This window comes from Apaloderma vittatum, unplaced genomic scaffold, assembly GCF_000703405.1.
Source record: "Apaloderma vittatum isolate BGI_N311 unplaced genomic scaffold, ASM70340v1 scaffold13104, whole genome shotgun sequence".
Classification (NCBI taxonomy): Eukaryota; Metazoa; Chordata; class Aves; order Trogoniformes; family Trogonidae; genus Apaloderma; species Apaloderma vittatum.
Window position 1 is genome coordinate 25,434 of NW_009713262.1, and position 13,276 is coordinate 38,709.

At 43.4% G+C, this 13,276-nt stretch overlaps 1 protein-coding gene across 1 annotated transcript in view; it reads right to left on the bottom strand.

Annotated features, from left to right (window-relative positions):
- Positions 1 to 1,651: 1,651 nt before the first annotated feature.
- Positions 1,652 to 13,276, bottom strand: part of BMP7 (bone morphogenetic protein 7) — a 19,881-nt gene continuing 8,256 nt past the window's right edge. Inside the window, exons 2-6 of the mRNA XM_009868306.1 lie at positions 10,644 to 10,792; positions 5,664 to 5,861; positions 4,228 to 4,304; positions 3,479 to 3,589; positions 1,652 to 2,241 (exon numbers count right to left, since the gene is read on the bottom strand). Coding sequence (XP_009866608.1) covers positions 2,092 to 2,241; positions 3,479 to 3,589; positions 4,228 to 4,304; positions 5,664 to 5,861; positions 10,644 to 10,792 — 685 coding nt within the window. The 3' untranslated portion in view covers positions 1,652 to 2,091. The remainder of the gene's footprint in view (positions 2,242 to 3,478; positions 3,590 to 4,227; positions 4,305 to 5,663; positions 5,862 to 10,643; positions 10,793 to 13,276) is intronic.

Below are 13,276 nucleotides of genomic sequence, written 5' to 3' on the forward strand. Positions count from 1 at the left end.
TGTGCGATGCCAGTACCTCGCTCCAAGTAAGAGATGCACTGAGGGCAGTTTTGGCCGTTTATTGTAGATGGTCTTGTCTGCAGGCTCCAGGGGGAGATGTCCCTTGGCTTCAGCTGTTCTCCTGCCCTTTGGCTGTTTGTAACTATTTGGTCCAAGTCTCACCTTGGAGCAGTTTGGAAGTTTGCAGGAGTCGTGCTTGTGGAGGGTGCGTGCCACGGCCAGGCTGGTCCTGCAGATATTTGAGTCGCTGGGCGCATCTGGCAACGTGGCAACTGCTCACCCAGGCCCTGGTCCAAAACCTAGCCCTGTCATGGAGAGACTCCCACTTTCCCATGAGCCTAATCCTGCTACTGAGAAAACTGCTGGGAAAACACCAATTGACTTAAATGAGACTAGAATTAGACCATCAGAAACAAGTTTCCAATTTATTTTATAGAGAGTCTTTTTTTTTCTTCCTTCCTTTACTTATTCTTTTTAAAGTGAGGCATCTGGTCTGGATTTGATCTGTGACTTAAAGGAAGAAGAACAGTGAGTGATTTCCAGAATTGGGAAATTGTGTTCATTTATCTTCTTTTTCTAACTCTCCTCTAAGGCAAGACATGGACCAAATTTTCACTGCGGCTTCACTGCCCTGTCCACTCTCTGAGCAGAGAGAACCACCTCTGGGGATTTATTCTGTTCTGGTTCCATCTGTTGGAGTCTTTTGAAGTTTGAATATTTAGAGCTGCATGGGCAGTGGACCTGTGTTGTATAGGACAGAATTTTCTATTTTATCTCTCTAGTGAAATTTATGCCAAATCTACTTCTGTAATCACAACATATGCCAAAGTGTTGAATTGGTTTGTGATTGGTTACTGCTGCTTTGTATTCTTCACAACAAGTTTAATTGAGTTTTAATTGCATAAGTGTGATGTTTGTGTAACCTGTGACTCTAAAAGAAGGAAGAAGAAAAGCCTTCCGGGGATGTTTTCTTGCTCCTCGTTCCAGCTTACCAATGTGACTCTTGAAAAGGATTTTAGCTTTATTTTTAAAGGTGAAGCAAATAATACAGCGAGGGTTTTATCATAAACACTGACCCTGGGAAGTAAGATTTCCTGGCTTGTTTCTAGCTGTGTCTGTGTGGTGCTGGGTGCAGGTCCCAGCTTACAGCACCTTCTGCCCTTGAGCCTCCCTGTTTTCCAAAAGGCATTGGAACTTGCTCTGTCAGTGAAGTCAATGGACATTTTCCAAACAGGAGCAGGATTTAGCTGGCTTCCACAACTCTGTAACTGCTTAGGATACCCCAGCTAAACGTTAGGTTTAATCCCTGTTTCTTAACATCTTGCTGCTTTCCTGTTTCAAGTTCACAGCAAATTCCTCTAGCAACCAGCAAGAATTTGAAATTTCCTTCCCTGTTAACTGAAAAAACTATACTCAAAATGTCTTGCTCTTTGGAATTTTTTTTTTTTCAGTTCTTTTGCTTGGCAACTAGAAAATTTCTTTTTTCTTAGTCTGATCTGTCCTTTGAATTTGCATCAGTCCAGCTTTTGTTACTATAGTGTAAAACTGGAAGTTGCGTGTAATTAATCTTTGCTTTTGCTTAAGAAATAGAAACAAACAGAGGGATGGAAGTAATAATTCTCTAACAAAATACCTGTTCACTCCAGGTATATTTTGTTCAATTATTTTATTGCAAACTGTGTTACAGGAACTCCACATGCTTATTAATCACAGCACATTCTCACCCTTGATAGGTTATTATATTTTAATTCATAATCAACATTGGTGAGTTTGCAATCTTCAGAAATATTCACTTGCAGAAGTATGTATTGTAGGAGCCAATTTTGTAGGCAGATTTGGTTTTAAATGGTTTCTCTGGCTTGTTTCAGTTTACAGGCTCATTGTCTATAATAAACTAAAACAAAATGTGTTCAAATGCCACTTAGATCCAGAAACTGTTCCATTGTCTGTACTTTCGGAAGCCTGGTCCTAAAACTGTTTGGGATTTTTTTAAACCCATTGCTGGAGTCCTAACCTTTTCCCCGCCCCCACACAGCCGTACAAAACCACTCTTTACAAATAACTTTTTTTTTTTCCTTCTTTCCTACAAGTCTAATGACAGCCACATGCTCGTACCACCATGTTCCTGTATTTTTTTAAGATAACGTTGGAGCTGTCATCAAAATAGAGCACTGAGATGGCATTGAGTTGTGTAGGAGCACAGCAGGGTTTCGGCACAGTCTCTGGGTTTATAAAGTGAACCTGGGGAATGAAAGTAGAGGCACATTAAGATTAACTTTTCCCCTCCCCTCCCTCATATATTTCTTTTCCAGGCAGCCTTCTATCTGTCCCACACACTCACTCAGACATGTTTTGGACACCTGGCTTTGTGTACAAACATCTTGAGATATCCCCTGCAAGTAACAGAGGCTGACGCACGCACCCAAGGCAGATCGAGTTGGAAATCTTTCAGTACGGCAGGTTTTCATTAGAAAATTCCCATTTGTCAGAGCAGTCAGCGTTCTGCAGAAGTGTACCAGTTACGATAAACTCTGCAGGACGTGTGGGTGAGGTTCAGCGAGAAATCCCATCACCCTGTCCCTGCGGCTGGCAGCACCGAGACCCAGCTCGGGCCAAGGGCTCTGTGTCCCCGTGCTCCCTGCTGTGGGACCGGACTGCCCAGGAGAGGGGGGTAAAAAAGCAAATAAAAAGCAATCCACCAGGAGAAAAACATGCAGATTTTTTTTTTCCTTGGAAATGTAGATGCTTCTAACTTCCCTAATGCTTTTTGCAGTATTGTCCTTAGATATAGATGAGGGGGTGGAGGGAACCTCCTGGTGCCCTGCAGATGGGCGCCCAGGGCCTGCGCTGTAAAGCTGGACCCAAGGGGGAGAAGGTGCCCCGGCAGGTCAGCAGCAGGTACGGCACAGCTGGGGTACTGGGGTGTCCTCTGGCCCGAGCCAAGAGCTGTGGTGCACTGGCTTTGGTGTCACAGCTGTGTCCTGAGGACATAGGAGCTTGGGGCTCCCATCTGGTTAACTTTGCACAATTTCATAAACAAATACACCCACAGAGCAGCTGGGCTGTGTGGTTTTGGGATTCACTGACCCCTTTCTCAGTCTGTCCCCTAAATCCACTTTTGGCAGCAGCATACGGTGGATCCTTATAGTTTTTCCAAGAGATACTGATAGTGGGTCTCGCGTCCTGCCCTTTCCTTCCTATGCAGTGGGCTATACCACCATTAAGATGTCTATCATGGGGCCCTTTTAAACCAGAGCAAGCACGTCGATGCTTGCAGCAAAGACATGGTAACTCCTAGCCAACTATTAATTCAGGCCACTTGGAGAGACATGTTGAGCCAGATGCTGCAGGCATCTTAACGAGCTAATGCAGACCTCCCTTCTCTCGTGAGCTTAGAGATTTTTTGTGTGTGTATAAACTAATTTCTGAGTAGTACCCATCAGATATAACTCTGTACTAGGAGCTACGGTGCACCTACCAGTGTCTGTACAATGGCGTGATTTGTAGCATTCATGTACGAATTCAACGGGAAAGCACATTCTCCTTCACAGTAATAGGCAGCGTAGCCCTCCGGAGCGATGATCCAGTCCTTGATTAAATAGAAGATGTTAGATTTTGGAGAAAGACAGAAATAGTGCATAGTGAAACAAAAGGTAAAGCAGGACATAAATCTATCAATTCATACATCCGTATACAATTAAGGGTGGCCTGCAAAGTAAAAATCTGGGACATTGGCCTTTCTAGAGCTCTCTTGTACACCTCTACAGCAGCTGCTTCTCCTGGAGGGACAGAATCCCCCTTTGCAAAAGTGCCTATAGAGTAGCTGAGCTTCAGGTTTGAGTTGTTCACTCATTCAGCTGTCCACAAGGATCCCTTCACCCATCACTGAAAGGCAGGTGCAAGCTTTTAGAAACTAAAATGCCTCTAACCAGGTCTAAAAGAACTGATAGAAAGACTGGAGAGCTGTGTGTGCGTTCAGCACTGCCTGAGGGAATTCAGGGCCACAGTTCCTCAAAAGGACGGGACTTAAGCATGGTGAGTTTCTAGCCAGTCTCACACTGAATATTTGCAGAGGCACTTCTTAAGCATGCTAAAGACAACATACAATTTTTTTTTTCCCTGAGGCATAAAACTGTACCAAGTTATTGGCTGGATCTCACTGTTGCAGCTTGGTAAGTGCTGTGCGAAGGCACCCCAGCTCACAGCCCAGTCACACACTGCCCTTACCTGCCACCCAAGGTCCCTGAAGCTGACGTAGAGCTCGTGCTTCTTGCAGGCTTGTCGCTGGTCACTGCTGCTGTTCTCTGCGTGAGGGCAAAATGGTATCTGTAAGGCTGGGCTGGTGCAGCACCCGCAGCCCTCCACAATGCCCCAACAGGGATTCAGGCATCACTCCTCATCTGATGCATTTGTGGCTCTTTTTTTTTTTTTTTTTAATGTTTTCAATGTTATTCATGAAATAATGGCTGGGTTCAATACTTATGAAATGCCCCTCTGTCTTTTTGTGCCAAGCCAAATCAAGGCCTGGGAAAAGAGGTGGGCATTTTTATTTTTTGCAGGTGTTTTGGTAGTGTTTTATTTCTTCTTGTGGGCTTCCTTTGACCGCATATTAGCAAAAAGTGAACCTCTCCATATAAAAAGAGAACCTGTGATAAGAGTTATAGTGAAAGGCACCCTTTACGTATTTTCTGAATTCCTCTCTCTGAATCACCTGTGTTACTGGTGCTGGTTGCACATTCAGGCCTACAAAAGCAAGTTTTGAAGTTAATGTGGAATCTGTTCTTCTGCCCAGTGCAGCTGGATCCAGATTCCAGACTTCTCACAATGGGTGGCAATGCTGAAGCAAAGAATAAAGTGTGGGTCTGAACTGTGGATCTGAACAATCATGGTTTTCGGTGCATTTTTAAAATTGTGTCCACCCTGGACATACAGCCTAATCTTGACACCCAAGTAGAAGTAGAGGAAAATACTTTTTTCAACTCTTGTTGTTGGAAGCTAATTCAACACAAGGTCCCTGACCTTGGAAGCAGGACGCTGGCTACAGGGACTTTCCTAACCTACTCACAGAAGTAAGAAATTCTTTTGTCCACTACTTATCCTCTAAAATTTAAGTGATATAGCAAATAGGTGATAAAAATGCACACTTTAACTGCAGGCCATCTATGCCTGGGGAACTGCAAAACCCAGAGCTTGGAAATTGCTGGGAAGGTCACTGAGGGCCCATTACTCTGAGGTATCTCATAATTAAGCCACGTTTCTATTTCAAATGCCTGACAGAGTTTTCTTCCATATTAGGAAGCACAGCTCCCCCCAGAATAGCTGTGGTTATCCTGAGCAATGAATGGGTTTTCTGCTTCCATGCAAAACTTCTGGGACTACTAAACGTTTTGGGGGTTAAACTTAAAATCACTGACTCCAAAAATCTACAGCATTTTGATTCAGAGCCACTGAAACATATTATTGTTTTGATCACTTACTTATTGCCTAATGTAATTATCTTACGCTTCAAAATGAGAACTTATTTCACGCGGGAGGAGACTTTTCAAACCAGAACCTGAACTCTAGTTGTAGACCAAGGAGACAAAAACCAGACCGAATGCAGGAGAAACCATTCCCATGTTACTCCATGCCCAGAAACACGGACCTGGCAACCCACACCGTACCTGCGATGTTCGACACCCGGAAAGCTTCTTGGTTCTTTGGCGGTTTTGATCGATTCTGGCTCCTTTGCTTCCCTCCCGTGGAGCGAATGCTGCGGAGATGGACCTCGGTGGCTTTGAAGAAGGCTACCGTGAACGGCTGCTTGTTCTGCGGGCCGTGCCTTCCAATTAGACCCGCCACTTTGGGATTGATGCTTTGCCCTTAATAAGAGAATGGACTGATGAGAGGGCCTGCAGTAACTTTTCATTTTCAGCAGACGCAGTGAGGATAACGAGGCTGGTAAGGGTGATCCCAAGGCACATCCCTATGTGTCAAGCCACCGAGAGCCTGGACTTAATCGGCCAAGCTGCTTCTGACAAGAGCAGCTCAGCACAGCTAACTTCATTTTATATCTGCATGTAAAAGTTACATAAAATAGTCCTACATATAATTATTTTACCCTAAATCCGCTTAGCATTAACTTTTCCTGCATTCTTTAGAGGGGTTTCTTTAAGTTCACCAACCTATAATTTGAAGTGATCCTATAAAAGGATCCCATAAAACTCAGCCCATAGGAACACTAAATTCCCACTGGAAGGTTATTAACTTAAAACAAAAATGCCTTGTATGAAATGTTGACAGAGTTCCAAATATACTGTAGCGGAGAGAAACAAATAGTTCAGATGTTTAGAGACCTTTTGCTTATTGCTGTCTCTCAGCACTACCGTACCTGATGACTTTGTTGCAAACCTGTTGGTTACCATTCATGCTTCCTCCATCCTAGGCTTTTAAAATAATTTGATTTTTGGTAAAAGATGATTAGGTAGTTCCTCTGTAGAATTAAATCAATTATTTACAAAAAAATGGAAGGAGGGGCTGGCAGTGTGAAATTTAATATTTCTCCCTTTTGCCTCCAGTCTAGGCGCTGTTGGGAAATGCAGGGGTGATATCCAGAATTATTCGGTTCCAGGCTATGGAGTACTGCTGCCAAGTCCAAGTTACGTTAATGGTTTTAGTGATCCTTTTGCTAAGGACAGAGCTGAGCCTTGTCAGCCACAAACATGCTGAAGGACAGCTGGCACTTGCCTAGAGAAGCACTGAAGGGCAGCCTGGCCGGGGAGGGCAGGTGAGGGGCTGTGCAGTCCTCTGACAAAAATGTCCTTATCTTCCCAGTTTCTGACTACCGCATGAAAAGAAGTTGGTAACCTGATGTATTTCTCAGTAATATTCTGTAACTGTGGTTTTCAAGATGAGTAAAGTAAGTGCTGAGGCTTATACGTTATTGTCTTTATGTGATCGTTTTCATCTTTGCTCTTGCACGTGGCCGAAAGACTGGTAAATGTGACAGACCCAGAAAAAGGGGGCTGTGGTCAAAACTCGAGGCCAAGAAACAGTCCACCCTCAGCTGGAGTCCGTTTTCTAAGAGTGTGCAGCCCGACGAGTGAGTCTCGAGCTGCAGTAGATGGAATTTGTGAAGAGGACTGGCTCGAGAGGGTTTTTAATGGGAGCTTGGCAACAGGACAACTGCCCTGTGGGGCCAGGCCTTGCAAATGAGATAAAGCAAAACTAATCTCTGGACAGGGCACCAGGAAAGCTTGGGCAAAAATAGCAAATGGAAAAACTCATGTACATAGATTTAGACATGGGGGACACATCAACAACTTTTGCTTAAGCTACTTTCTGGAAATTTCTCCAAACAGTTTTCATTTTAAACATTTGAGGCTGATCCCACAAAGTGCTTCAGCAAGTGGCTAATGCTAAATGTACAAGTAGTTCCGCTTGTGCTCAGGCTTTGCTGGATCGAAGCCTTATTTCCTGAAAATAGGCTGAGCTGCAGGAGTTGGAGCTCACTGAATACTGTCCTGTGCCTTTTCCTGCCTCTTCGGAGAAGCCTTTCTGCTTCCCAGAGCTGCTTAAACTAGCAAGTACATCTGCAGCTGTGCTTTTTCCAGTGTAAATTATTTCACCTTTACCAGGTCTCTAGGGAGCAGGCCAGCAGTCTGCAGTGAGGGGACCCAGCTTCACACTGACAGGTTTAATGGATTTGCATTAGTGCAGCAATCAGTAGCGTTTGGCCAGCGAACTCCTCCTGTAACACTAACACGTCATGTTCAAGGCCGGTATGGTGGCACGGTTTCCTTAGGGGACAAAAAGGTATAAATGCTCTGTATGCAAAGTCGCCTGTTTCTTTTTAATAAAGACAGGCAAAATACACTTTCTGACTTTCCTATAGATCCAGACAGCAAGGTTAAACACAAGGACACATGTGTAGCCACCATCAGATGACGACAAAGTTCCCCCCAAAGAACTAAAGCTGTGCTCTTCAACCAGAGGGCATGGCTTTACCTGCTTTTAGGAAGCTGCTTTTTTAATACTGTCAAAAAGGGGATCTTAAGTCATGAACTAAGTACACCTAAGTAGGCAGCTGCTGTTCCCACGCGCTGCTGCCGAGCAAGGCGTATCGGGTGCTGGGCTGAGAGCTCGCTGAAGGCTGCTGAATCACTCAAACATTTCTTTTGCCTGTTGCTTGAGCTGATCCCCATTCTCTAAGAGTCAACAAATACCCTTTGATTCCACCCTAGTTATACACGTTGATAGACTTAGTTGGCAAAATGGTAAAGAAATACAAAGATCAGTTAATTTCTTTTGTATAATTTCATCTGGACAGGGCTCATGATGTCAGATTTTTTTTTTTTAAATAGACTGTATTTGCTTCATGATTACAGATCTCTACATGTAATGATAGATACAAAGAAAGCTTGTGGTTTTTTTCTAATTCGCTTAAAGCTTTGGGGATTGCCCAAGCATATAGGGTTGCATCAAAATCCTGCTGTGTTTGCAGCATATGATTTTCATATGAAGTCCAGGTGTAAAAGCAGCTTTCTTGTTAACACACACATTTGGTCTAAATCCAGAATAAAACTTGGGGAGCAAGGAAGGACATGTCCTTGACATTCAAAATAGAAAGAAAAATGTATGGTGGAGAAATGTGAGTGCAAAGGTGTGCTGCCAGGGGACTTGATTACAGAAGACAAGCAGACAATTGGGTCCGGTATCTCTGTATTTACTTTTTAAATACTGCAGTGCTTGTCTAACTTTAATGACAGGCTGATTACAGAAGTTTGCTAATCTGTTTTGAGAAAGCAGCAAGTTACTTAGCAAAGGGTTGAAATCATATACAGACTCAGCTAGATTTCTCAGGAATGCAACAAAAAAAAAAGGCTTCCTACTTTTCATCGAGTCAAATACCAGATGAGAATGCACTTCTCATTGAACCTGGGAATTTCTGTCTTTGAAAGTGCTCTCTCTCTCTTGCTCTCTGATAGATCTGACTTTATGCTTTTACGGGTCCACTTCTAATTGCTCCAGCAGAGCAGACAGAGTTACTCCAAAAGTGTGCAAAGTTGCCACGTTTCCTTGGATGCAGGATCCTGAAAAGTCTCTATTGAGATCTGTAACATATTTATAAATCAGCTGCTTTCCTCCTTAGTGCTGAAAACCAGAATTGACTTTTGCTGCAAAACCACTAGGTCAGGATGGGGGAGGACAGAGCAATGAGAAGATTTTATTGGTAGGAGAGAGTGATACTGTAGTTTTCATAGTGTTTACAGATATTAAGCCTACTTCCAGTTATTGCTTTTCTGTGGACTCTGGGGTGGCTCTTGGATGGTTTTGCTATACATGAGCCACAACTGAACAAATGTGCCATCATCATGGACAACGTCTGCGCTTCCAAGTATTTCATTTAGGAGGCAAATTGGAAACTAAAAACAAGTGTTTGAAAATGGGTTAAGCTTGTCTTCACTGTTAATCTGTCTTACTGTTTAAGAGTTTGCCTTAACTCATAAATCAGGTTGAAATTACAAAGATGGCGAAAGGCATCTGTCATTGGGGTGGGGACTAGTAACTGCCACGGTGAAGTTCCCGCTTTGTACCTGTGTTTGGGTTTCTGCATTCACTGATCACTCAGGGCAGGTTAAAACAAACCCTGTGCTCCTCTCCGTGCGCAGGTCTCACATGAGTAAAATCGCCCTTTCATGTAAATGACTCTCCATTGGTTGCCTGTTTCAAAACTGCTTTGCCCAGTCTTTATGTAAAAATACTACTTACTGGAAACATTGAGTGTTGCATAAAAACCAGCACCAAGTGATATCATAGATGCATATCTGGATAATGAAAGTATGTCCTTAGATAACTGCATTCAGAGTATTTATAATAGTTTTTAGCTGGGCTTTGCTTAATCTCTCCTGTGGGACAGCCAGGTAGTTTCAGATGTCCCCAAGGTTCTGGATACCCCCTAGAAAATCCAAGATACTTTGCTTTCCTTCCATGAGTCTCTAAGTGAGCACTGGAAATCTTAACTTTAAGATAAAGCAGCATGACATTTTAGTTAAGACCTGGTTAGGAAAATTCCCTGCCTGATTCTAAACACATCCCTTCTGGAGGTGTTTCAGAGCCAGGTCTTTCCACTCACTCCCAAACCTCACAGGCTTGTACCACAAGGCCGCTGCAGACCTTGGCATCCAGACCAGGCATGACTTTACTAGTCATTTCTACTGCCGCAGAGGAAATTAAAATAGTTCCCAGCAATTTTTCTAAATTTGAAAGGACTTTTGTGCTAATTAACATCAGCCTTCTGCACCACTCAGGTGTGTCTTTTCACACCTAGCAAAGTTTCTTCCTCTCTCCTCGACTGGATTGCAAATTGCTCAGTGGTGTCTATGCACCTTGGTGGGCATGTGTACACAGCTAATGCTGAAATGACTGCAGACAGGTTACCAGTCTGTTAAAGCATCTGAGTATATCTTTAACAAGAAATATGTCTACAGATCATTATTATTTAGCAGTAGTAGTAGTATTTCCATCTCAGGCAAATTCAGGAAAAATATGCTTAAGAAATTCTGTTCAAAGGAAACAGTCCTGAATGCTTAAGGCTTCCCTTGGCTGGGAGTCAAGAACTTGAAAAGGAGACTGGGTGATTGCTGTGGATGTCTGACACTCACCGTCAATGCCTTCCACGGATAGCTGCAGGCCAAGGTTGTGCTGGGGATTCACCACCCAGTGATTACTGGTTGCAGTAATGTCAAACACCAGCCACCCTTCTTCTGCAGCCCAGATTGTTCGAGAGTCGAGCAGGAACAAATCTGAATCCCTGGAAAAAAAAGAAGCATAATTCCCAGTTACGCAGGCTTTCCAGTGGTGTCTCTACAGGCACCCACGTACACGTGTGAAGCAGCACGCCTGGGCATCCTTTCAGCGACAGGCGCGTCCTGCTGGACCAGGGCTGGCCTCCTCATCTAACCACCTTCAGATGAAGCGCTTTTCTTCGAAAAAGGGAGGATAGGTTGAAGCAGAGTTGAGGTGGTTTGGGGTTTCTTTGCTGTTACAGTTAACCTTAGAACTGCTGCTGCAGCAGCTTCAGAAAAAAATGCTTGCCAGGCACAGATCTGCAAAATTGTTGTTTGCATATGCCAACCTGATAATTGGGCAGACAGTGCTGCTCATTATCCTTTCCACACAGAATTTCCTGACTTTTGTGCATAATTGTAGCATTGGTGCAAGACAGCTGGGACACTGGTATGCATATATTAGCATATGTAATGGTTTTCTAAACTTGTTCGTCTAAGGTTACAGATAAACTGATTGAGGCAATAACCCTCTGCACAGTCACAGGTCTGCACTGCTTTGGGTGGCAATTTTCTTTCAATTAGCTGCTTGATTTTTTTAAAAGCCGCTTCTAAGTTATTCTAGTTGAAAAATTAATACCAGAAAAAAAAACCAAATAGAGAGGATTTCATGCATTTGAAAAGGGTGGAATCATTCTGGATTTATAAAACATTTCCTGACAAATTTCTGTAAAGTGAAAATTTGAGAAAACACAAGTTTTGTAAAGGAAGGAATTTTATCATATCATAAATTAATAATGAGATAAAACTTGGATGAAAAAAATGAATAGTGGTGTAGTTCCTCCATAAAAAAAAATAACTTTACAAGAAGAACAAAGAAACGCGGTGGAAGTGTCTAGACAAGTCCTTTAAGAGCTACTTTTGTACTTACAGCACAAACATGATAACTTGTTTAAGTGTAATTATATCCTTTTAAATGAAGAAATATCCTTGGAAAACCCTTTAATCATGTCCTCAAAGCTTAAAGAAGGCCTTATTAATTTTGTCACTATTGATTTGTCAGTGCAAATATATATATTTAACTTGGTTTACACAGTACCTCATCTGCACAAACTGTCAAGTGATCAAAAATGAATCTGAGAAGTGCTGTCAGCACAGAGGCTTTTGTTTCATAGCTTTTAGTGATTCTCTTCCTGTGAGATACTAAGAAATTAGAGGCTTTTGTCCCACACAGCTGACTCAAAACAGAAATGGAGTTTTATTGCAGTGGTTTTACTATAGCTTTCCTTTCAACCTTTGTGGGCCGGAGCATATAAGAGTTCCAGATTATAGCGACTGTAATTCCTCCCTTTGCCCACCTTGTCCCTGCCTTCCAGGGGAAAGAGAGTTTTGCTTTCTTTTAAACAAAGTTTTGGATTGTGGAAGAAGCCCTGCATCAGAACTGAACTTGCTGCAACGCTTTCTTGCTAATGCACAGGAGATCCCATGGGAGAGTATTTTGGCAGAGGTTTGGGCAGCCAAAGTGGGTGGCTCAGGAAGGTGCAGTGATGGTGAGGCTCAACCCAGCTGGGAGCTGCTCTCTGGAGCTTTGCTGCGTGCACCCAGGACAGCTGAAGATAAATGGCAGGGATAACCCCTACCCTCCACATACACTTTAGTTCCAGGAATGTAAGACGCTTGAACTCTAACTGGGGGACAAATTTCCTGGGGTTCCATCCCCACCCAGAAGCGATGGCCATGTTCCCGCGGTGCATGACACACGCGCGTGGACACCTCCCGCCCTTCCCTGTTTACAACACACTGAACAAAACTCATCCCAGAGGAGACAGGGATGAGGGAGTAGTACAGATTGGCCCGTTCCAATGGCTGAGTCCAAGTTTCCAAAAGTAAAGGGTTTTTTATATTCACATACTGCATCATTTAAGCATAGCCCCTGACTGGAACTCATGATTCACACAAGTTTTAGTTAATAGGGACTTGGCTTTCTTGCTTTTTCTCCCTTGTAGTTTGCAGGTTGAAGATAATGGCAATGATGATAACTTTTTTGGTTTTAGCTACTGCTCAGCTGCACTACTATTACTCAGAAAAACCAGCCTTTAAGCTTCCCATGCTGATGTGATGCAATCAGGGTAACCAGACAACATGAGGCATCAAGTACCAGGGTGAGTCAGTCTGGGAAATTGTATAATGCATTTGTTTTCCTGTAGTTACAGCAATGTGCAAACAATAGGCCTGGAGGGGAAGCCCAAAGTGAAGAGATCAAAGGGACCCACTAAAGGGAAATGTCCTTCCCACGCACACTTGGAACATTTGGACCCCAACAGGCCCCGTGTCAGATGCTCTCTGGAGGAGTTCAAGCACTCCTGGATTAGCACTTTCCACTCTGGCCCACCAGCAGCGGCCAGGGATGGGAAGCAAAACCTGACTGGTGTTGTATCAGAGGCTCCTGAGATTGTGGTGCCTGTTCCAATGAAAAGAAACCTCTTGTTCTTTTAAAAAGAACAACCGCT